At 46.0% G+C, this 22,007-nt stretch overlaps 1 protein-coding gene across 1 annotated transcript in view; it reads left to right on the top strand.

The window, feature by feature from the left end:
* The first annotated feature begins 1,940 nt into the window (after positions 1-1,940).
* Positions 1,941-22,007, top strand: part of LOC120837043 (lysosomal acid phosphatase-like) — a 43,751-nt gene continuing 23,684 nt past the window's right edge. The window contains exon 1 of the mRNA XM_040206204.1: positions 1,941-2,272. Within this exon, the coding sequence (XP_040062138.1) occupies positions 1,950-2,272 (323 nt within the window). The 5' untranslated portion in view covers positions 1,941-1,949. The remainder of the gene's footprint in view (positions 2,273-22,007) is intronic.

Here is a 22,007-nt window from a genome sequence, read left to right as displayed (position 1 = left end):
CGCATTAGTGGCTGTTAGTAGACTGTGCACTATTGACGCCGATGTAATTCTGTCTGTCTCTCTCTCTCTCTTTAAAAAAATTCTAATTAAAACAACCCCCCCTTAAAAAAAAAAAAAAAAAACATTTTTTTTTTTGGGGGGGGGGGGGGGGGGAAGGGCTGAGTACTTGGACCGTGACGACCTTCGAAATTTGTCCGGTATGCTAATAAATACTTTTCGCACGAAGATACATTAGTGGCTGTTCTAGGGGTCAGTAATCAAATGATTCACTCATTAAGCATCTTTTTATTTCTAGTATTTGAGGTGAAAAGCAAAGATCCCTTTGCATGCAGGTTGCTATGTTGACCCCATCAGAAATTTTGAACTTAAAGGAGTGGCCTTCACTGCTGGCAATGTTGCATTGGGCGCTATGTCATTGAGCGGATGTAACTATAGCTCTCGTTGCTACACTTTCTGCGGTATGACATATCTATACTCTAGAAGTAATTGAATAAAAAAAAACCTGTAAGGTTTCAAATTAAAAGTTGTTTGTGATTGCTTTGTGCAGGAAAGATGAATTCGAGGTACGACCATTTATGAAATATTTACCTTTCTTGGCTCAATATGTTATACCATTTTGAAAAGCACGGTCATCTTGTGGCGACTGCGAAAATTACCCAAGTGTTCCATTGTTTCGGCATGTGCTCCGAGCTTTAATGGGACACGAGTACCGCATCAGCGTCCGGCGAGGAATCAGATTCATTAACATGCCTCGTGCCCACCAAATGGCGACTGTCAGTCTTGCTTGATGGAGTTCTCTACTCTGTGAATTTTGCTGCACTAGGATTGGTATATATATATATATATATATGTATAAATGACATCTTCAAGTTGTGGGGAGCCGAGGCGTTCGCATATAAGTAAAAGAGCCACCGAGGTTCAAACAAACTTGGATAGTTTAATCGGACGTTTCGGAGGTGGACCCTCCTTCTTCAAGCGTGACATAAAAGTGAATAGGGTTACCTGGTGGCCGAGATTCTCACTCGGAGAGGGAGAGGAGAAAGCAGTACATGAGAGGGGCGACAGAATGCACAACATAACACAAATGCCCCCAAAAGGGACGGCAACAGCAATTTTACTTGAAGTTAAGATTTACGACCGGCGGAACGCTCCCCAGCCCCGAAAAACCTCCCCTGATGACGGAACCGCGATGGCAGGGTCCCAAGGGCAAGAATCCACACGCGGCCGGCAGAGAGATGCATCTGGGGCCGACTCCCGCCCGCACCGCCACAGGCGAGTCCCGCACACTTGCTTCCATGCCCGTTCAAGTCCGACACCGGACCAGAACCGCCATAGGGCGCCGCTCACAATACATCTGCCAGACAAAGAGCGAGAGGGGGGCAGAGAGGGTGGGGGATCGGAAGGGGCGACAATTTGGCCGTTCACACGAGCTGTACGCAACTCTGTCTCCCCGCGGGCTCTCATTAATGCCACACTTGACCGCGTCAAGTTTGTATATGAGATGGGCTTCCTTGAGCTCCCGTTCTAGGTTTGATCTAAATCCGGATTGAAGGAGCATGACAGAGAGTTTGTGAAATGAGTGGTCAGCTTGTGCCAAGTGTTTAGAGAGTGGAAGACTGGGTAATTTGGTCGAATGGGATCGGTGGTTGTTAAATCTTTTATTGAAGGCTGTCATGGTTTGTCCCACATACTGCATCTGACACACCCGACACTCAAGGAGGTAGACAACGTCGAGAGTGCAGCACGTAAGGTCCCCGTCGATCCTCATGGTGAAATTTGATTTCGTGCTTCTGGCATCATCGTAAATTCTGGAAGTATAGTAAATTGAATTTCGTGCTTCTGGCATATATATATATTATATTCACATGGGGATACGGAATGCCCAAACTCTCGTTTTAGATTGAATGATAAATACGTCAATATATTCCTTCCAGAATCAGGAAAGAACCATGGTACATTCGTTGCTCCAAGTCATTTGCCTTCTTCTGGTGTCGCCACCGTCCTTCTGCACTCAAGCTCAGCAAAATGCTTCTGTGCCTCAAGGCCTAGACCTTGTGGTTGGTCTTTTCCGTCATGGTGATAGAGCACCCCTGACGACATTTCCCACTGACTTGAATGGAAACAGCACTTTGTGGATAGACGGCTTGGGGAATCTCACAGCTCGGGGTAAACAAACCATGCGGAAAGTCGGAGAATACCTCAGGGAACGTTATCTCGGTTTCTCGATGTGTGACCCCAACGAAGCAATCGTGCGAAGCAGTCCGAAATACAGGTAAGGTTTCTTTTTTGTGGTTTGCACATTCTTAGAAAAGAGCTGTCTAATCTGGTTATAACTTTCGTTTAGTATAATATTCAATATTATTAATTGTACACAGTGTCCTTTAAATAATTGTTTTTCGGAACAGCAGATTGTATGCTGATTTCGCATCATGAAATCCCTAATTAACGTAATTACATGTTCATCCTCTCATGTAAAGTCGCCCCTGTTCCTCTTTGATTGCTTAATAGAAAAAAAAGACATGTATAGTTCCGCTCAAGGCCAACCTGCGCTGCGAGGTATACAGCATTTCGTTGGCGATGTTCTGCGTGCCCTTAAAGGGGGAGTGCGACAATTTTATAGCTGGAAGAATTTCAGCTTGTATGGTTATATAAACAAATTACGTGTAGTTCATTTAAAAAATGTTTAACCAATATTAACGAGCTCACCCTAAAAAGAGTAGTATTTTTGTACTGTTTATCTTGGCGCAAGGGAAAAGAAATCGCATGATCTCCACCCAAAATTGTCGAATTCCGCTGAGTTATCGCAAAGAGAACACAATATTTACGATACGATACGAACTTTATTTTTCACCGCAAATACAAGTGGTGAATGGGAGACCGGACAAAAAGCTGCAGAAATGCAGCTTGACGAGGCTCCGGACCCCCCATTCAGCAGCTACGACGGAGTGCATACAATACAGTGGTCAAAAAATAAAATAAAATGAACAAATAGAATATTTGGCTGTTTGAAAATTGCACAATATCTATGTTTTTTACAAAATATACGTTCACAATAGACGGCAAAACATGACTTATTTTTTTGTTTTCCACAGTTCGTCCTAGATTTCGGAATTCGCCAGGGCTGGTGATTTCTCGATGAATATTAATCGCTTTTTTCTTTTAAATCAAACAGTTGAAGAATTATATTTGAGCGTCCTTATGCCGAATATTTATACGCCATCGTTAAACGATAGTTATAGATTAGGTGTATATTGATAATCTTGTATGATTATAACAGTGACCGCGTATGATGTATGCAGGAAAGGTTACCTTTTATTCTGAGCACTTTTTTTTTTGCAATAAGTGTATTATATGTAAGTTTGAGAAAGACGTATTACCCCAGATAAGGGTGCAGTAACATAAATGAGAATAAAATAAGGAATTGTACAAAACTTTTTTTTTTACGCTGGATGGAAGGACGTGCCTAGGCTTATTTATAATTCCTGCGGCTTTGCCTAATTCAGAGCAGAGATATTTCACGTGATTGGTCCAGAAAATGTCTTGGGAAAAAAATGACTCCTAGAGTTTTTACGCTATTTACAAATTCAATGGTTGAAGACCCGAAATTAGAGGAGTATAAACTCGGTTACTTGAACCGCGTGGGCCAAACACTATTGCTTTTCTTTTTGAAGTATTTATATTCAGGCAATTTGGATTGAGACCTTACTCTTAACTTTGAAAGAAATGCGTTAGCTTCATTTATGAGGCCCTCTTCGGATATATCAGAAACAAATGTTCTCGTGTCACTCGCGTAGATTATATATTGACAGTCTGAATCAATGTTCAAAATATCATTAATTTTTAAGAAAAAAAGTGGTGGTCGAATACTTCCTTGGGGCACTCCAGCTGATATGTTAATGAAATTGATTTCTCATTATTAATTTGCACAAACTGGGTACGATATTCTAAAGAAGATTTGATTAGTGCATGTGGAAGATCACGAATGCCATAAGCATATAGTTTATCTAACAAGATGGAATGATTTATACAGTCAAACGCTTTGCTGAAGTCTAAAAATATCCCAAGCGTTAAGGTTTTTTCTTCGAAATTTTTAAGTATTTCTTCCTTTTGAACCAATAACGCTGTCTCGGTTGTCCTATTCTTTTGAAGTCCGAATTGACAATCAGTAATTATAGAGTTCTTATCACAAAAATTAACGACACGAGAGTGAATTATTTTTTCTAGAAGTTTTGAGAACACAGGAAGTATAGATATACGACGGTAGTTCCCTAGTTCATTTTTGTTACCTGCTTTAAACAACGCGAAAACTTTATTAGTTTGCATTTTTTTAGGAAAAGTGCCAGATGATAGGGCGAGGTTGAATATGTATGTTAGACATGGAGCAATGATCTCTATTACATACTTTATAGGTTTAATTTGCAAGTCATCGGCATCACGACTGTGATTATTATTAAGAGACAAAATAGAAGAACAAACCTCAGTTTCGTCAGTAGGGTGGATAAATAGCGATTCCGAGACTGACCTAATGTGATTTGACGCTTCAGGATTGTAAGAGCTATTAGCTATATTCACGAAATAGCTGTTAAATGCATTTGCCAAATTCGAACCACTCAATATTTCGCCGTTATGGTTTAGCCTCGCACTTATCCACTACTTCCTTTAGCCTCGTCTTGCGGTTATAGCGATCTTTAGCCTCGTCTTGCGGTTATAGAAACCACGGTCTCCCACATTTGCGCGTACACAGAAGTCAAGAAGACCAGTCCGAAAACGCGGCGAAACTTGCCATCAGCGCCGTGATGAAACGCCTTTTGTCTCGAACCCTCGTGGGTACATCCGGCGATCCTAATTCTTTGGGCGCACGCTGAGAAGCTGGATCTGGACGACACAAGCCCGTTTCCGGCTCAGCTGGGTTCTCCTTATTAAACGCCCGTTTTTTTTTTTCGTTGTGTTGCGTCGTTTCACGCGCGTTTAAATTCAGCAAAGCAAATAATATCGAGTTGTATGCTACCATAATTTTAGTGTTGTCATTTCTAGAACCGCTGGTCCCACAATTTGTTTATTTATTTATTTACAAATACCCTCAGCGCCCCGAGGGGCAATACAGAGGGGAGCAGTGAATTAGTGCGAGGCGAAACTCGGTGTTATCTGTGATGGTGACGATGTTATCGGGAAGGTTATTCCAGTTCATAATATAGGGTGGTCCAAGTAATCAGGCTCGATCTAAAATGGACCGTAAAAATTGACGCCCACACGTAGCCATCTAAACTTTTCGTCAAAGGTGTATTTCACAGGTCTGTTTTTTTCTTGTAAAATTACAAAGCGTAGCTCTGTTTCTGTAAAAAATAAGGGCAAGAAGCTTGCCAGGGTCTACGACGGGCAGCAACGCAGACGACAGGGGTCCAGTAGCGGGGTGTATTTGGGGTTCGTATTGATAGGTGGCACTACCTCCTAATCGCGACGGCTCGCGACCAGCGTGGTTTATTAAAATTAATATAATCTTTTTGAAATGCACCTTCGGTTCAAAAATGAATCCGAACAATAAAAGCAAAACTTAAAGTAAAAAAAAACAAAAAAAACGCGTCTGCATAACGGCGGCGTTTTTGCTGCCAACGGATTTCGTCTGCGTGTCGTCTGCTACATTTCGCTGGTCGGCTGCACCTTCAGACGCTGCTCCCGACGTCATCTATCAATACGAACGGCTTACACAGTCCACTACTGAACTTGGTCGTCTGGGTCACCGCCCGCCGTAGACCCTGGCAAGTTTCTTGGCCCTATTTTTCACTGAAAGAGAACTACGCTCTGTAATTTTATAAGAAAAAACCGACCTGTGAAGTACACCTTTTACGAAAAGTTTAGATGGCTACGTGCAGGCGTCGATTTTTACGGTCCATTTTAGATCGAGTCTGGTGACTTGAACCACCCTATAGTTTCGGGTAGAAGTGAATGCTGGTGGGCTGTAGATTTGGTCTTAGGCCGGGGAATCTTGCATGTGTAGTCCAGTCTTGAAAAAACATAGTTGGGTGGGCTAAGGGGAGGCTGATTTAAAGAGGGAGAGTAATACTTCATGCAGGAGGCAGAGCCTTGAAATTTGGCGACTCAGAGTAAGGGCAGGGAGGGTTAATTGAGATTTAATTTCAGTGACATTGGAAAAATGAAAGCCGTTTACAATTCCCTGTAACGCCGGTTAGGGTGCAGCTGTTGAAGAGGAGGATGGAAGGGTACTGGGGGATAGGTGACTCCCTGAGGTCACGTGACCTCAGGGGGGTGTCGTGTGACGTCAGGGGGTCACGTGACCTCGGGGGAGGGGGGTCACGTGAACTTAGGAGGTCACGTGACCTTAGAGGGGTCCCGTGACCTTACGCGGTCACGTGACCTCAGGCGGTCACGTGACCTCAGGGGGTCACGTGACCTCAGGGGGTCAATAGACCTGGAGGTTTACGTGACCTGGGGGGTCATGGGACCCCGGAGGGTCAGGTGACCTGGGGAGTCAAGTGACCTCGGGGGGGAGGGTCACATGACCTCGTGGTTACGCCGACGCCGACGGTGACGCCGACGCCGACGGCCACGCCGACGCACACGGCGACGCCACTCAAGCCGGAAACGGGCCCCTAGGAGCTGAGCTCTAAAACGGGAGTAATCGGAAAGAATGAAACGAGCTGAGCGGTTTTGGACTGCTTCTATTGCATTGGTGAGAATTGAATGGTGCAGATACCAGATAGATGAGGCGTATACAAATTTAGGGTGAACATGAGTAATATAGAGAAGTCTTTAGACGATAGAAGGAGCGGACTTGAAATTACGCCGAATATAACCAATGGCGAATTCGCGTGTTCTTTCCGCGCGCTCTCGAGCGCTCTTTCCAGAGCGCGCGAGATCGGGTGGTTGAAAGAGAGTGCTGTGGCCTGATAAGGTGGTTCATTCCGAGGGCGCCTCTCCCTCTCAGAGCGCTCTCTGGCACCCCGTCTGTAGCCGTCGGAGTGCGGAACGGCGCAGGCGTCACGTGGTACTTGGACGGGGATCACGTGGTTTTGTTGACGATGGCCGGCAGTGGTCTGTGGTGGTGTGCGGGTACGGCAGGACGGCGATTGATGTGTGGTTCTACAAAGTGCTTGTGAATTCGATGGTGCGAGGATTACGACGGACGGGACGACATTCCTTTGCGACCTTAACAGGAAAAGTCGACGTGTGAAGTATTCCCAGTGCTTTCACGAGATCGTCCATCCCACAGCGGTGAATTTGCTAAGCCTAACCGACGAAGAAACAGCTCGCAGAGCTCGCCGCTGTTTTACCGGGTTTTGTGGCCGCTTCAAGAAATTTTCAGGTTTGGTAAAAATGCGTTCAAAGGTTTGTGTTGTAAAATAAAGGGAGAGCCGAATATAATGCACTGTGATTTGTGTCACATGGCGACGCTTGCACGATATTTCGCCGTGAGAAAAATGCGGTTTATTAACCATTTTATATTTGACTGTTCTGTCGTACGCTTGACCGCTATCGCAGCGCGTTCACTTACGAAAACGCGATGAGTTGACAACTCTTTCCAAGCTTTGGCTTTCGTTCCGTTCTGCGAAAATCAATCCGCATACTGCTGTTTTCTTTTTTTTACATGCCGATGCGTAAAACAATTTACGTCACAACAGTTATTTCATCAGGTTGCGAGCCTAAATTTTTCTCAATCGTCCACCGTACGCTGTAAGATCGTGTTGTTTTTAATGCACTACCAATGTCAAGAAATGTTAATTCCGTGACTGGTCTGAGAATGTCAGAGCGCTCTGAAGCCAGCAGTTGTGATCGGCTGAAAAGTATCCCGAGTAGCCCTGGCGGCGAGGAGGGGGCGCTTTGCTGAATTGAGGTCAGAGGAGAGAGGTGACCACCCGAATTCACCACAAGAGAGCGGTTAGCCGAGGATATGATCTTATCGACACGAACATCGCAGGACAAATTATTAGATAAGTAAACACATACATATTAATATTAATAGTTATAAACATTGATGTATTTATATTTAGAAAACCCAAATATTTACTCACATAGTTCTGTTATATCGCCACAATCCATAGCTTTCATAAAACATTCAATGTTGATTTTGTTGATTGAAAACTTAACCAGTCTAATTGCACCTTTTAATAGACTAATCAAATATAAATCCGTTCGTTGATTTGTCTTCAGTCATATTGTAACGATTGACGAGGTGACGAGCAAGGAATAACTGAGGAAACTGAAACATTTAATGGGGCGCATTTGTGCCCTAAAGCAAAAAGGAAACAGAAGGTAACAAGAGAGCGTCGCAGGCGTCGAAGTCGACGTAGCAGCAGGATCGAACGCTATGGCGAGACTGCCTGCGGCTCGGCATGGGGAGCCCCTTATGTACACGCGTGAGATTCTGGAACAAGCGGCCTAGAAAGTTTGGTGCGTAGAACATTGGGCCTCAAACGAGCAAGAGCATTCTCGAATTTGCCAGAACACTAAATTGCAAGAATAAACAAAAGACGTGTCGCTCCCTGGAATTGAAACCTGGCTCTTCGCGTGTGAGGCAAGCACGAATACCGTTAGGCCACGGCCGCGCTGCTTACTTGGCCAGCTGCGCGCGCGGCAATATTGCATGAAAGACGTTAAAACTATATTTTTTTACTATCTTACTATGTCATCATCGGCGTATTCCAGTCCAATTTTAAACTTCACGTTGTAACGCCCTCAGAAATATAAACACAGGAAGCCTTTTAAAGTAAAGTAGTTTTTAAGTTACTATTTAAACAGTATAATCACCCTCAATGACAATTGCAAGTACCTATTCAGAAGTGATTTACCGTGCAAGCCTTTGTCCGAAAAAAAAAGACGTGAAAGATATTAAAGTAGGCATTTTGTTTTTAGTTTCCCTTTTCATGACTTTCTCCCGCACAAACTTCCAAATAAACGGCAAAACAATATCGGAATTAAACCACTATTTGAATATTCTGAAGGTTAATCGATGAACGGCTCAGTCCCGATATACGTTAGGTTACAGCGAAGGGTTATCGAAAACTCTAAGGAAAGTCGCTAGCCCTCATCACGAAAAGAGTGTCGCTGCGGCCAATGCTATTTGTGTCGTGATGTGGGTAGTTTGTTGGAGTTGCAGAGTTTACTACGTTTGAATAGAAACATATTTAGCCGGAAATTTATAATATTATCCTCTCGACATCCGCAGCCCTCTCTGAAAAATTAAAGCGGCTGAACCCGCACACCGAGAAGAACCTCTAATAAAACGCACGCTGCTGCGTTGCTCAGTAACACTTGTTTCTTCCCCTCGGGGCAGATATATTTAAAGGGGTTGTTTCACTTGTTTTAGTTGTCCCAATTTGGTTGTCCTATCAACGGACAGTTTGCGGATTGCAAATAGAAGGGGCACTCTCTCGTCATCGCAATGTAGTAGAATTGTTCCGACTCTGAAAAAACTTACCCACACCGTGTCACAGCAAAGGGAAGCATTGGCGGCAGCGAAACTTTTTTACTCATAGCAGCTAACAATATCACGGTAATTTCCGATACAATACTAACGCTTCTCAATACGAAATATTTATAATTCTGCGAAAGCTAAAAGTAACAAAAATATGCATAGAACCTGCGACTCCTCAACCCACAGTGCAAAAATTATGTAAGCATTCGGGTTGGAATTCCTTGTTTTGTTGAATTTCCACCGTGGGGAACCGATATATCAATTTTTAAAGACATAGATATTTAACATAAATAACGCTGTTCACCCGGAAACAGGCATCCGTCGTGGTGATTCATGCTTCCCAACGTCTCCCTAAAGCAGACGACGCATCCAAAGAAGCGATTGTTTAAATTTAGGCCATACGCTGGTAACACGATTCGATCTTCACTAAAACACTGAACAGTACCGCACCATTTACTAAAAAAATCGTTTTTCTACCAATACTATGCGACAGAATAAACGCCAGAATCTACACCGCCCCGCGCGTGAACTTGGAAAGCCTATGAGGCGGCCATGCTTCTATCCCCGCTTTGATGATGATGATGATAGCGCGACAGTTGCGCCCCTTCATATATGTCAATCTCAAGGCCCAATAGGTGATATTCGGTGAAAACGAGGAAAAAGCAATGCGGAGGGGATCGGGATGACACCGTCAATGCGGCACATTTGTCTAACCTTTATAATGCAAACTAAATACATCTTAGACGGAACGTGAAGAGGTCTTTGTATTTAAAGCAACATTAAAAGTGGCCCCCTAAAATTTTGGCAGTGTTCCAAATCTTACCCAAATGAACCCGAGTTACTCCGGCGGGTCGTGTAACGTGATAACACAGATTGAAGAACGCTGGACGCGGGTAGGTTTTGGGACGCCACGGTACAAAACTCTTACCCTGGAGTAAGATCGAGTAAATTTTGGAACACGGCCTTTGTGTCATAAGCTTTGTTTCGATCTTATTAGTAGGAGCGAACCTTACGCAAACAATCACTTGGGAAATTCACCTTGAAACCCGAACCGCTTGCGACCACCAAGACCAAAATGGATCAGAATAGGATTATAGCGCCGCCCTTTAGCGACGAGTCAATGTGGTTTTCGGCCGCATGGACTAGATAACAGAAGAGAAAGAAATCTTCCATCGGCACAGACCGGTTTTAGAAAAAATCTTGGGACACATGACAGCCTTCTAGTAATTCAATCAGGAGTTCTAAAATATCCGACAAAGCACTATCAAGTACGAATCCTCGAGGCCGTAGACATCGAAAAGGCCTACGATTCGCTCCCACACCAAGCCATATTCGATACACTCAAATGCCGAGGAATACTGGGTAAGCCACCTAACTTAGTTAAAGCGTTTCTGAAACATAGAACGTATGCCGTTGAAGTAGGTCAGCACTTCAGCTCCGTAAAGTCTAACAACATCGGCGTACCCCAGGGATCGCAAATATCACCGACCTTGCTCAACCTCGCATTGGCTCTATTGCTGTGGGAGCTCAACAAAATAGAAGGACTCCACTCTGCTGTGTATGCGGATGACATAGCATTATGGACGAGAAGAGACCGCTCGAACCGCCAGCAAGAAGTCCTGCAAGTGCGATTAAACACGATCGATAGGTATCTCAAATCGGTTGGACTTAATCATCACCAGAGAAGACCCGATATATGATTTTCGGCTCTAAGGCACCTGCCAACGTGGAACTAAAGTTGAACGGAAAAGCTGTCAAAAGGACAGATGATCACCAAATACTGGGAATAACGGTCAATGTTAGGAACGACCCAACTAAATGGGTACAAAGAATAACCATGCAAGAGAGATTTCGGGGGTTTATGGCGCAAAACCTACGAGGCCATCTGCGCCAAACTAATTCTAAGGATCATTGTATTAAAGGAAGGGTTTTATAAAAGGATGACCAAAAGGCTAAAGTCGGTGTAAAAGGCCAATACTACTAAGAAATTCTATTACTCGGTCAAAAGAGACTAGAGGATTCTCTCCCACAAGGAGAGCAGGAAGAAATAGAATAAGATATTGAAAAAAATTCAGGGAAATGAATACGGCGCTTGGGCTGAAGGCTGGGACACAGCCACAACATATTCAAAACAGTGAGCCTGTCACCCTACTGATCACACACAGGCGGATCTTCTCCCGGAAGCAGACACCTGTGAGCTATAAATGAGTGTTTAATTCTCAGGCGGCACAACAACGCTTCATGGAGTCGGCTTTTGCATGAAGAGATTTCCCAAACTCCCAATATAGGTTTGGTAACATGGAGCTTGTTATCGCACTTCATGTCCCATTCCAATTGCCAAGAGTGAAGAATCAAGGACTTCACCAAGGGCTTAATATCTTGATAGGGTAAACAAGACAGCGAATGTGGAAGGTTCCTAACAGATCCTGCAAGCTTGTCGGCTTCTTCATTGCCTTGAATGCCAATGTGACTGTGTACCCAACAAAATATTTGTATTTTGACTCCCATGCAAAGCAGAGTTAAGTTTATATCGCACTTGTTGTACAAGCATATTTTTAGTATCTTTAAGAGAGCAAACTGCAAGAATCACACTTTGAGAGTCAACAAACAGCACCGACCTCAGTATTTTCCTATTGATAATACATTCAATCGTCATTGATACCGCATAGAGCTCCGCAGTAAAAATGCTGGCAATACAATCAAGTCGTTGAACTTTGGAGAAGCTTTCAGAGTATACAGCGTAACCGACGAAATATGAAGTCTTGGCTCCATCTGTATTAGCATGAAGATAACCGTAATACTTATTTTGCAGTTCACCAAACTCTTGCTTAATTACAGCATGAGAAATGCCGTACTTGTTGAACTTCGCGAGAGACCAGTCGGATTCAACTCGCTGTGTTTTCCAAGGTGGAATACGGTTGACGTCCCGAACGAGGCCGACCCGGTCCAGAGAAAGGTGGAGCGAGGAGCGAAGATGTTCAATGCGGAAGCTTAACGGTGTTACAATGCTCGATTTATTTTCAAAAAGACGATAGAACCTTGACCTTGTGAGGGAAGAGTAAGTTGGATGCTGAGGGTCTGCCAGAATCTTGTAAGCATATGTTAGACTAAGATATGTACGTCATTTGTTCAGAGACAGCTCATTGGATTCTGCATACAAACTGAGGACGGGGGACGTCCGGAAATCTCCAGTTGCCAGTCGCAAGCCCAGAATGTGAACTGAGTCCGACATCTTAAGATCAGAGGGCCGAGCCGATCCATACGTAACTGCACCATAGTCAAGACGGGATCGTACAAGGGCATTGTATAGCTGCAGGATACATTTTCTATCAGACCCCCAAGACTTGTGAGATAAAACTTTCAGAAGTTTTGTCGACTAAAGGCATTTTTGCTTCAGCGCTTTAAGGTGGGAAATAAAATTAAGCTTTCTATCAAATATTACACCAAGAAATGTGTGCTCCTTCCTAACAGGTATCGGAGTTCAATTCAATTCCAGGGATGGATCCAAAGACAGCCCGCGTCGCAAAGAAAAAGGAACACAGACTGTTTTTGAAGCAAAGAACTTGAACCCATTTTCATCGGCCCACTTGGACAGTTTGTTTATGTCTAACTGCAACTGGCGCTCACAGCTAGAAAGGTTACAAGACGATGATGAAATCTGTATATAATCAGCATAAAGAGAATATGAAATGGAGGGTGGCAGCAGTTGTGCGAGTGAATTCATTGTTAGCAAGAAGAAAGTCACACTTAAAACACCCCCTTGAGGGACTCCATTTTCTTGAACAAAGAAATCAAATAGGGCTGAGCCGAGAAACTTGGAAAGTCCTGTCTGTCAGATATTCCTTTATGCTTCGCAGCAGACGGCCCCGGATATTACAGGCATACAGGTTTCGGAGAATCCCGTACCTCCACGCTGTGTCATATGCCATTTCTAAGTCGGAAAAAACCGCAACACAGTGCTGCCTGTTTACAAATGCCTCACGTATCACAGTTTCCAGGTGAACTAAGTAGTCGAGGGTGGATCGACCTTGGCGGAATCCACATTTATAGTTATCAAAGACCTCCTGGCTTTCTAACATGCAAACCAGTCGCCTGTTTATAAGCCTTTCATATGTTTTCTCAAGGCAGCTTGTCAGCGCAATTGGGCGATAGCTTGATGGTTGTGAGGGGTCTTTGTTAAGCTTTAGGAGGGGAATGATATGTGCGTGTTTCCAAGCCTGTGGGAAATATGCCTTTTCCCACAAAATATTAAAAAGAGGAAAAGGTTTTCAAGGGATTCTGGAGAAAGGCGCCGCAGCATTTCATAATGAATTCCATCGGGACCAGGGGCAGAGAGCTTTGTCACATTAAGAGCCATCTCGAGCTCGCATCGCGTAAATGGTTGGTTATAGGATGCTGAATTTCGTCCTGACATGACAAGCTTTCGTCGTTCCGCATGGGCTTTTAACTGTCCGAAGGTAAAACTGTAGTTGGCCGAACTAGGTGAATTGTAAAAATGTTCCCCGGGTATGTTACCAATATGTTTTAGTGACGAAGAAGGAGCATTAAACGTTGGAAAGGCAAAGCACTTGTAATCCCCATTTACTTTCCTGTATCTGTTCCAGGCCTCTTTGGCTGGGACAAAGCTGGTTAAAGAAGAGAGATACTTCATCCACGACTTCCGCTTTGCTTGCTTCGTAGTCCAACGAGCCTTGGCTTTCCGTCGCTCGAACTCAACAAGATTGCTTGAAGTGGGGTATCTGCGAAATCTGCCCCACGCCCTATTTTGGTCCGCCCGGGTTGTGGCACACTCCTTATTCCACCAAAGCTTACATTTTTTGGGTATATTACCAGATGTTTGCGGACTGGACTGCTGAGCAGCCTTTAGTATCTGCTCAGTAACATAAAGTGTAGCGTTCTCAGGGGACATAGAAGAAACAAGCGAAGGATCTAAATTGGAGTGAAGAGTAAAAAGCGCCCAGTCTGATTTGTCTAACTTCCACCTAGGGACCCGCATTAAAAGATTAGGCAATGGAAGGGTACTATCTAAAACAACTGAATAATGATCACCCTACTGAAAAAACCCATATGAAGTTATACCGGATCATACCGGTCCGGTATATTTAGACCGGAGGCCCGATAGCATTATAGCGGCGGCCCGGAGTAGCTTTACCGGGACCGGTGTCCGTTCTCCGGAGTCCCGGTGACGCCATAGCGGCGGCCCGGAGCGCTTTACCGGGACCGGTTTACTTAGCCCGGAGCCCCGGTAGCCTCATAGCGGTTGCCTTAACTGGTGTACCGGACTGTGGCTCCGGTCATAGCGGCGGCCCGGAGTAGCTTTACCGGGACCGGTGTACGTTGTCCAGAGTCCCGGTGACGCCATAGCGACGGCCCGGAGTGTTTTACCGGGACCGGTTTACTTAGTCTGGAGCCCGGTAGCTTCATAGCGGTTGCCCTAACTGGTGTATTGGACTGTGGCTCCGGTCATACCGGGCATTACCGGAACTCCAGGAAAGCAAAGCGGTCGCCCGGTGCGCTAAGCCGGTGAACCGGATAGTCATGGCGGTCACCCGGTAACTCTACTGATAAGCGGGAAAGCTGTGGCCGTTTATCAGTTCGTGATACCGCGTAAAAACAAACGAAAAAGACTCTTTTTGTATGAAATTTATTGGAGTTTAGTACCAAATGATGGGCGCGTGATGTTTTTATCATCTTTAGTTCGCAAGGTTTTGCGGAACAATTAATATTGTTTTTATAAAACCATGCCTCAGCCGGCCTTTCAGGTAGCGCGTCCCGACCTAGGTGCATTTTAACTTCAGTAGTTCGACGCGGCGCGTCCGCCGGGGGGTCGGGGGTGACCCCTGTCTAAGCCAAAAACAGAAGTCGCGCGCAGTTTCTCGAGTGGCCGAAACGGCGTTGTGTTCGTCATTAGCTCGATGCTCGGAGACAAGTTGGGGCCATATGTTTAGGGCTGTGTAACCCAAACAAGTGTAACCCAAACACTGTCACAGCACTCATACCCAATCTCGCTGTGAGGATGGTATGAAAGTGATCTGGGGGCCTTGCCTATCTAGGTGGTACTGTCTCGGGATGCTAACCTTTTGTGAACAGGAATTGCATGGCACCCGTATCTGCTGGTTTACGTAGGTCGACCTGTGTCTATAGTCGGGTTGACCTGTGTCTACAGTCAGGTCGACCCGTGTCGTAGGTCGGGTTGACCCGTGTCTACAGTCGGGTCAACCCATGTCTACAGTCAGGTCGACCAGTGTCTACGGTCAGGTCAACCCGTGTCTACGGTCGGGTCGACCCGTGTCTACGGTCGGGTCGACCCGCGTCTACGGTCGGGTCGACCCGTGTCTACGGTCGGGTCGACCCGTGTCTACGGTCGGGTCGACCCGTGTCTACGGTCGGGTCAACTCAACCACAAACAGCATGGTTCAGTCGGGTCGACCCGACCCGACTGAATACGGGACGTGTATGTCCATAACACCATATGACCCAAACGGGTAGGACCCGTACTAAAAGTATACGGTTTTTTTCAGCAGGGCACTTCCAAAAGGGTTATGACGAACCTTCCAGAAGAAGCAAGCAAGTAATGAAGGTGAAGCAATAGAAAGATCAGTGAATGTGAATGTGTTGTGTGCCGCACTAAAAGAGGTTGACTCTCTCCCGTTAAGAAGGCACAGCCCCGAAGACAATAAAAGACGTTCAATCACACCACCACGGGAGTCTTGACGGGTACTACCCCACATAGGATGATGAGCATTAAAATCTCCTAAAATTAAAAAAAAAGGTTGCGGGAGCTGTCCTATGAGTCCTTTCAGCTCTTGAAGGTTTAAAGGAATGTTAGGTGCTAAGTATAAAGAAACTATTGCTACAAGGCAGTCCAGAAGGAGACGTACTGCAACAGCTTCCAGCGGCGTGCAGAGGGGAACTTGAGAGCAAGCAACTCCACACTGCACGACCACTGCAACACCACCAGAAGGGGTGGAAGAGGGGCGATCTTTTCTAAAAACCTGATGACGTCTTAAAATGTTAAACGAATTAGCGTGAAGATGGCTTTCTTGAAAGGCGAGAGCGATGGACCGAAGCTGATCCATGAAATAGTTCACATCATCAATATTTCTTAAAATACCGCGACAGTTCCATTGCATACAATATAACTTAGTCATCTATAAAAGGTATGTAAATATGCGACTGAAAAATAGACCTAGTAAAATAAGTAAGATTGTAGAGTCAACAAAACTAGGTGGAAGACATTGGGATCATCACTTGGGTGGGACTACAGGCTTCTTATTCTTTTTATGTCTACCGGAGGGCGTTTCCCACTCCATATTGTCCTGGTCGGACCCAGGAGTGGACAGATTGTCAGCACCTGTTGACATCTCCACCTCCTGAGAGGTATCCGTTGTTTTGAGAACAGCACTTGTCCGGCCAGGTGTGCGGGGGGGGGGGGGGGGGCAAACCCCGACCACGACCTGCTGGGGGTTGCAGACGAACTGGGCGACGGGTCGTCTGAGCTCGTCCGGTCCCCTCCTTTCACAGGAGCTGCATGGGTACCATGCTGCTCCTTCGGTAGGGGGGCCCTCCCTAGTGAGCAAGAGCGAGAAGTTCGCTCCGACTCCCCGGGGGGGGGGGGGGGGGGGGGGACCTTAAAGAGGGGGCAGGCGCGGCTGCTGCCGGCCTGTCCTTGGAAAGAGGAGCAGCACGCGTGCTACCACCAGGGACTGGAGGAAGCAGCTGCTGCTCCTGTCGGGGATCTGGGGCCCTGAAGTCGGCCGACAGGATCTCGGAAGAGACCTTGGTGGCCCTCGACTCCGAACGTGGTGCAGGGCCCCTTCGCACCACCTCGGCAAAACTCCCCTTTGATAAAAAGGAGAACCGCTTCTTGGCTTCTGGGTATGGTATGTTTTCCTTTACTATGATGGTAAGGATGTCCTTTTCTAGCTTCCAAGAGGGACATGCGCGATAATAAGCAGGATGTGGTCCACCGCAATTAGCGCAGTGGGCCACAATCGGAAACATGACCTTGACTACCGCACTTCGCACACGTCTCCTTCTCTCGACAGCTGCGTGCTCCATGACCAAAACGCTGGCAACGGAAGCACCAATGGGGGTTGGGGACGTACGGGCGGATGCGGCAGTTCAAGTATCCTGCCTTGATTGTCTCAGGGAGAGTGGGCCTTTCAAAAGTCAGAATAACATGTCTCGAAGGGATCTGTTCGCCATCTTTCCTAAACATGATGCGTTTTACGGCGACGACACCGGCCCCTTGGAGTCCCTCGAGGAGTTCTTCCTCACTAGTGTGCAAGAAGTCGTCCTCGGAGAGGACTCCACGGACAGTATTTAGTGTGCGGTCAGGGCTCGTCGACACCTTCACATCAGCGATGGTAGTCAGTTTAAGGAGTGTGTCACTTTGTTTTTTTGTGTTCACTCCCACGAGAAGGTTTCCGGTGTGATGTTTTTTAGTGCTGTAGGAAAACCCTACAAGGCTTTCTAACACCTTTGCTACAATAAGAGGTGAGAGCTTTGAAACAGGTTTTTGTACGTCCAGCGAATGAACGATGAAAAACTTAGTAAATTTTCTACTTCACATTCTTTGTCTACGGTTTTCCGTTCAGGGCAGCGCCTTTTAAGGGGGTGCCCTGAATGGGGTTTAGAGGGGTGGGGCGCCATAGAAGGGCAAAGAGTGTTCAGAATCCGCGGTGCACCGCCCACCACCGAGCCGAACAAGGGGTTAGGTAACGCGCCATAACAAGAAGAGCTTGGCTAGAGACGTTACGCTAACAGTGCTGCCGGGAAACTATACCCAAGTGTGGGTAAAGACAGAGGTTTATTGCCACCCAAGGTTAGCCCTTGCCGCCAAAGAGGGGTGAAAAAGGAGTAAAAGAAATGAGAGGAGAAGTAAAAGAAACAGGAAAGGTAAAGGTAAAAGATTGAAGGTGATAGTAGAAGAAAAGTCGACGAGACTGAATCATCCTGGCCGGGCATTACCAGGACTCCCGTCTACGAGAAGCGGGGGCCGAAGTGGTGTATTGCCTCACCCGGGGGTCCCGAAGGGTCTAAACCTACCCCGGGCTCGGCTGATTTACCAGGGTGCCCCTTTCCCCAAACACGGGAAAGCCACGCACAGCCAGACGTGGGCGGGCGAACCCGCATGGCTCGGGGTCCGTGGAGACGCCACTCTCCAAACACCTGCTTTCACAGGTGCACCTTGCGGGGCAAAGAATGACCAAAACGTGGCAACAAGGAACATCGCTGATTAGAAGAATCGCAAACAGACTCGGATGGACGGTAGAAAAAGTTGCTCGAACACTGACTAAACGGTGCTCATCTTAAAATTATGTATGGGCTGAGATTTTACAAGATCGGTGAAACGAATGTACAGAAACTAAATACTTTACTAAACGAAGCAAGACGGTGCATTGCAGAATTACGTAGAAACGTCAAGATCGAATAGCAGAAATGTGTCGCTTTCCCGAGTTTTGAGGAATTATGAGCGACACAGTAAGAAATTCATAAAATCGAAATGCTCATCACGAAACAATGGCGACGTATTATGAATCTGCTAGATCAAGACAGAGCGAGCTGGATGACTTTCCGGAACAGATACCACCATGGGAACGGATAACGGTAGTTCAAGGCACGCCCGTTCCTAAGAGAATGGGCCCTGATCATCGAGTGAGAAGACGTCAATATGCCAAAAAACTACAACAAAGAAATTGAGCTCACCCGCAATGACCCCGAGGTAGCGATATATTATACGGACGCGGCGGTCAGCAACAATAAAGCAACAATAGCCTTTCACCTCCTAAACATGGGCACATGGGCAAACCCAAAGGCCGCAGACACGCCGGAGGAAGCCGAAGCGCAAGCAGTCTTGGCTGCAGTAGAACACGCATGCAGCAATACAATCGAAAAGAAAAAATAAACATTTTTCGCCGATTCAGAAGTGGTTATTAGAATATGTAAGGTAAGCCCGACAATATTAAAAATCCTCAAGTTGGCAATAACAACACAGAAGAATGAGAATACAACGATACTCCAGCGTTGGATCCCGGGATATGCGGAAATTAAGGGGATGACATTACCAACAAAGTTGCGAAAGAGTACAGTCATTCCCTCCTTTCCGACAGACCAGACCAATGTCAACGAGATCACCCGTACTCTACAGTGTTAAAAAATTTGAGTAAACATTAGGATCTTATAGCTTTCATAAATAAGGCAAAAGAAGCAACTGCGAAATAGGCATCCCGAGGAACAGGACTCCATCCCTTTTGAACTCAAAAGATGCCAAACAGTTCTCTTGAGAAGGGTAAGGATAGGAAGTGCTATAACCCCGCACCTCGTCAAGAAATAGGAGACACACACAAATTTGATAAATGACCAGTAATTCATATCGAAACCACCAGAGTGTAACATTTGTAGAGAAGACCTTACCAAATACCGATCATCTCCTCTGGAACTGGAAACACTCCAGAAGAGAGAGGGAGAATGCACATGCAGGAAGAGATCCCGAAGACAAGCCCAATAACCTTACTAAATGGATGAAACCCAGCAGGGGATTTCGGAAGAAAACTCCAGCTGCTGTGATCCGTCATTTTCTACCTGGAGAAAACGGGCACCAGTAAAACTTTTAGAATTTTTTTTCTTAGGACATTATGTAGAGCAATCGCCTGAGCTTTAATTATAAAATCAATAAACGTATTTTATCATCGCCATCATCGTCATAGCTACGGCGAGATAAGACTGCGAGATGGCGCCACTGGCCCCTGCGCGACCCGACTGAACCGATGCGTGCAGCCGTGCAGTTCCCGGAGTGGCGGCTGCTGGAGAAATGGCGGCGTTGCGATCGTGTCTAGTTCGGTTCTCGAGTGCGGTTCGGAGCCACTTTTTCTAAGCAGGCTCCTATTGCAGTTCCCCAACTGAGTTGTTCTAGTAACGTTGGTAGGAGCATCGTTATAACCAATTAAAGTGCCGACGTGGTCTCGCTCGCTGTGGAGCGCCGAGGGTCGGAAAGGGGCGCTAGAATTCCTGTATAGACTCCCTACGGGAGCAACAGTTGCGCGTCTGTTTTCCACGTGCCGCTGCGCCGCTATTCACCGAGATCCGATCACGAGAGGAGCAGACTCAAATGCCGCGCAGGAAAGTAGACGTTGCACGCGTCCCGGTGTACGTTCCCCTGCTTTTGAGCGCGCCGTGCGATCTGAACTCGCGGCGCCGCTATTCTCCGATTTCAGTCGCGTGAGGAGCAGGCTCCAAATGCCGCGCAGAAACGATGGCGCTACGGGGATGAACGCGCAACTCTCGCTCACGTAGTCAGCCTATACAAGAGCTCTAGAATGCGCGAGAGTGAAGAGAAAAACTAGCACATGTGACGTCATCAGCGGAATCGGATGACCCTTGCTCGCCACTAAGCTGGCTCGGGGAGCCGGCGATGACGTCACGACCCTCCGGAGAAAGATAACTGGCGACAGAGAGGATATCAGCACACAAGATCGCAAACTCCATGACCCGAACTCGAGTCACTCCGTCGGAGTCTCCATTAAACGGGCTCTTAGAGTACCCCCGGACAGCAGTTCGCTCTCTCTGTGGCAATTTACGGTTGGTTTATTTTGTTTTGCTTTTCTTGGCGAACATTGCAAGACGGCCGGCAAGCAGGCAGAAGAACATAGGAGAAGCTAGTCTGACGCTGCAGCTGCTCAAGCGTAAGGTTGTGTCGTTGTTTGCTCCTTATGACGCCTGAACTTGAGGCTGGAGCGAATGCAACTTCTCATAAGCACAGCCGGAATCTAATTAACTCTGTCTATTGCAAGTAAAGGTTACGTTCGAGCTTTATTTCACGTAACTGTCACTTGAAAAAAACAAAAACAAACCTAACCAAGCTAAGATTGTGAAGTTGTGCGCATGTGTTTCTCACCGTATCAGAATGCAGAAGGTTAGGTGAGCGGCTATGGGATAATTTAGTGAAACTGCCTCAGCAACAAGGAACGAACGCAATGTACCATGCAAACAAGAACCACTGCGTTCTCAAGGTTGCGTTTGCCATAAACTCACATCACACGAATAAGATTGAAATTACACAAGAAACATCTGGTGGACACGAGCAAGAGGAAGTAACAAGCATTCTTTGCAAAGCTATACGTGCTCACGACTTGCAAATCCAACGAAAAGATAGACATAAGGACGCAGGCGATTAACTTAAAGCATTGCACAAGACTACCGCCACATTTCCATTTAATCACAATGCCGCACATTATTTTGAATCACATTTCGTTGCTTCTGCAGTGATACTTCCATTCTGAAGTCCGTCGGTTTATCAGTTAAGTTCGCCAGACAAACCAAGAGTAGCGACATGGCTACCAAAACGAGCTCGAGCGGCTCGTTTTGGCAGCCATGAAAATGCCCGATCGTTTTTGGGAACAGCATATTGTATGCCGGATTTTGCATCATGAAACTCATAATCAGCGTCATTACGTGTCCAGACTCCATTGTAAGTTCATCCCGGTCCCTCTTTAAATGCTTAATATAAAAAAAAAAATAAAATGAGATATGTATAGTTCCGTTCATGGTCAAACTGTTCGATGTGAAGTGCAAT

The sequence above is a fragment of the Ixodes scapularis genome, unplaced genomic scaffold, assembly GCF_016920785.2.
Source record: "Ixodes scapularis isolate PalLabHiFi unplaced genomic scaffold, ASM1692078v2 PGA_scaffold2__306_contigs__length_199485367, whole genome shotgun sequence".
In the NCBI taxonomy this organism is placed as follows: domain Eukaryota; kingdom Metazoa; phylum Arthropoda; class Arachnida; order Ixodida; family Ixodidae; genus Ixodes; species Ixodes scapularis.
The sequence above is the reverse complement of the archived record's forward strand: the minus strand, read 5'-3'. Positions and strand labels throughout refer to the sequence as shown.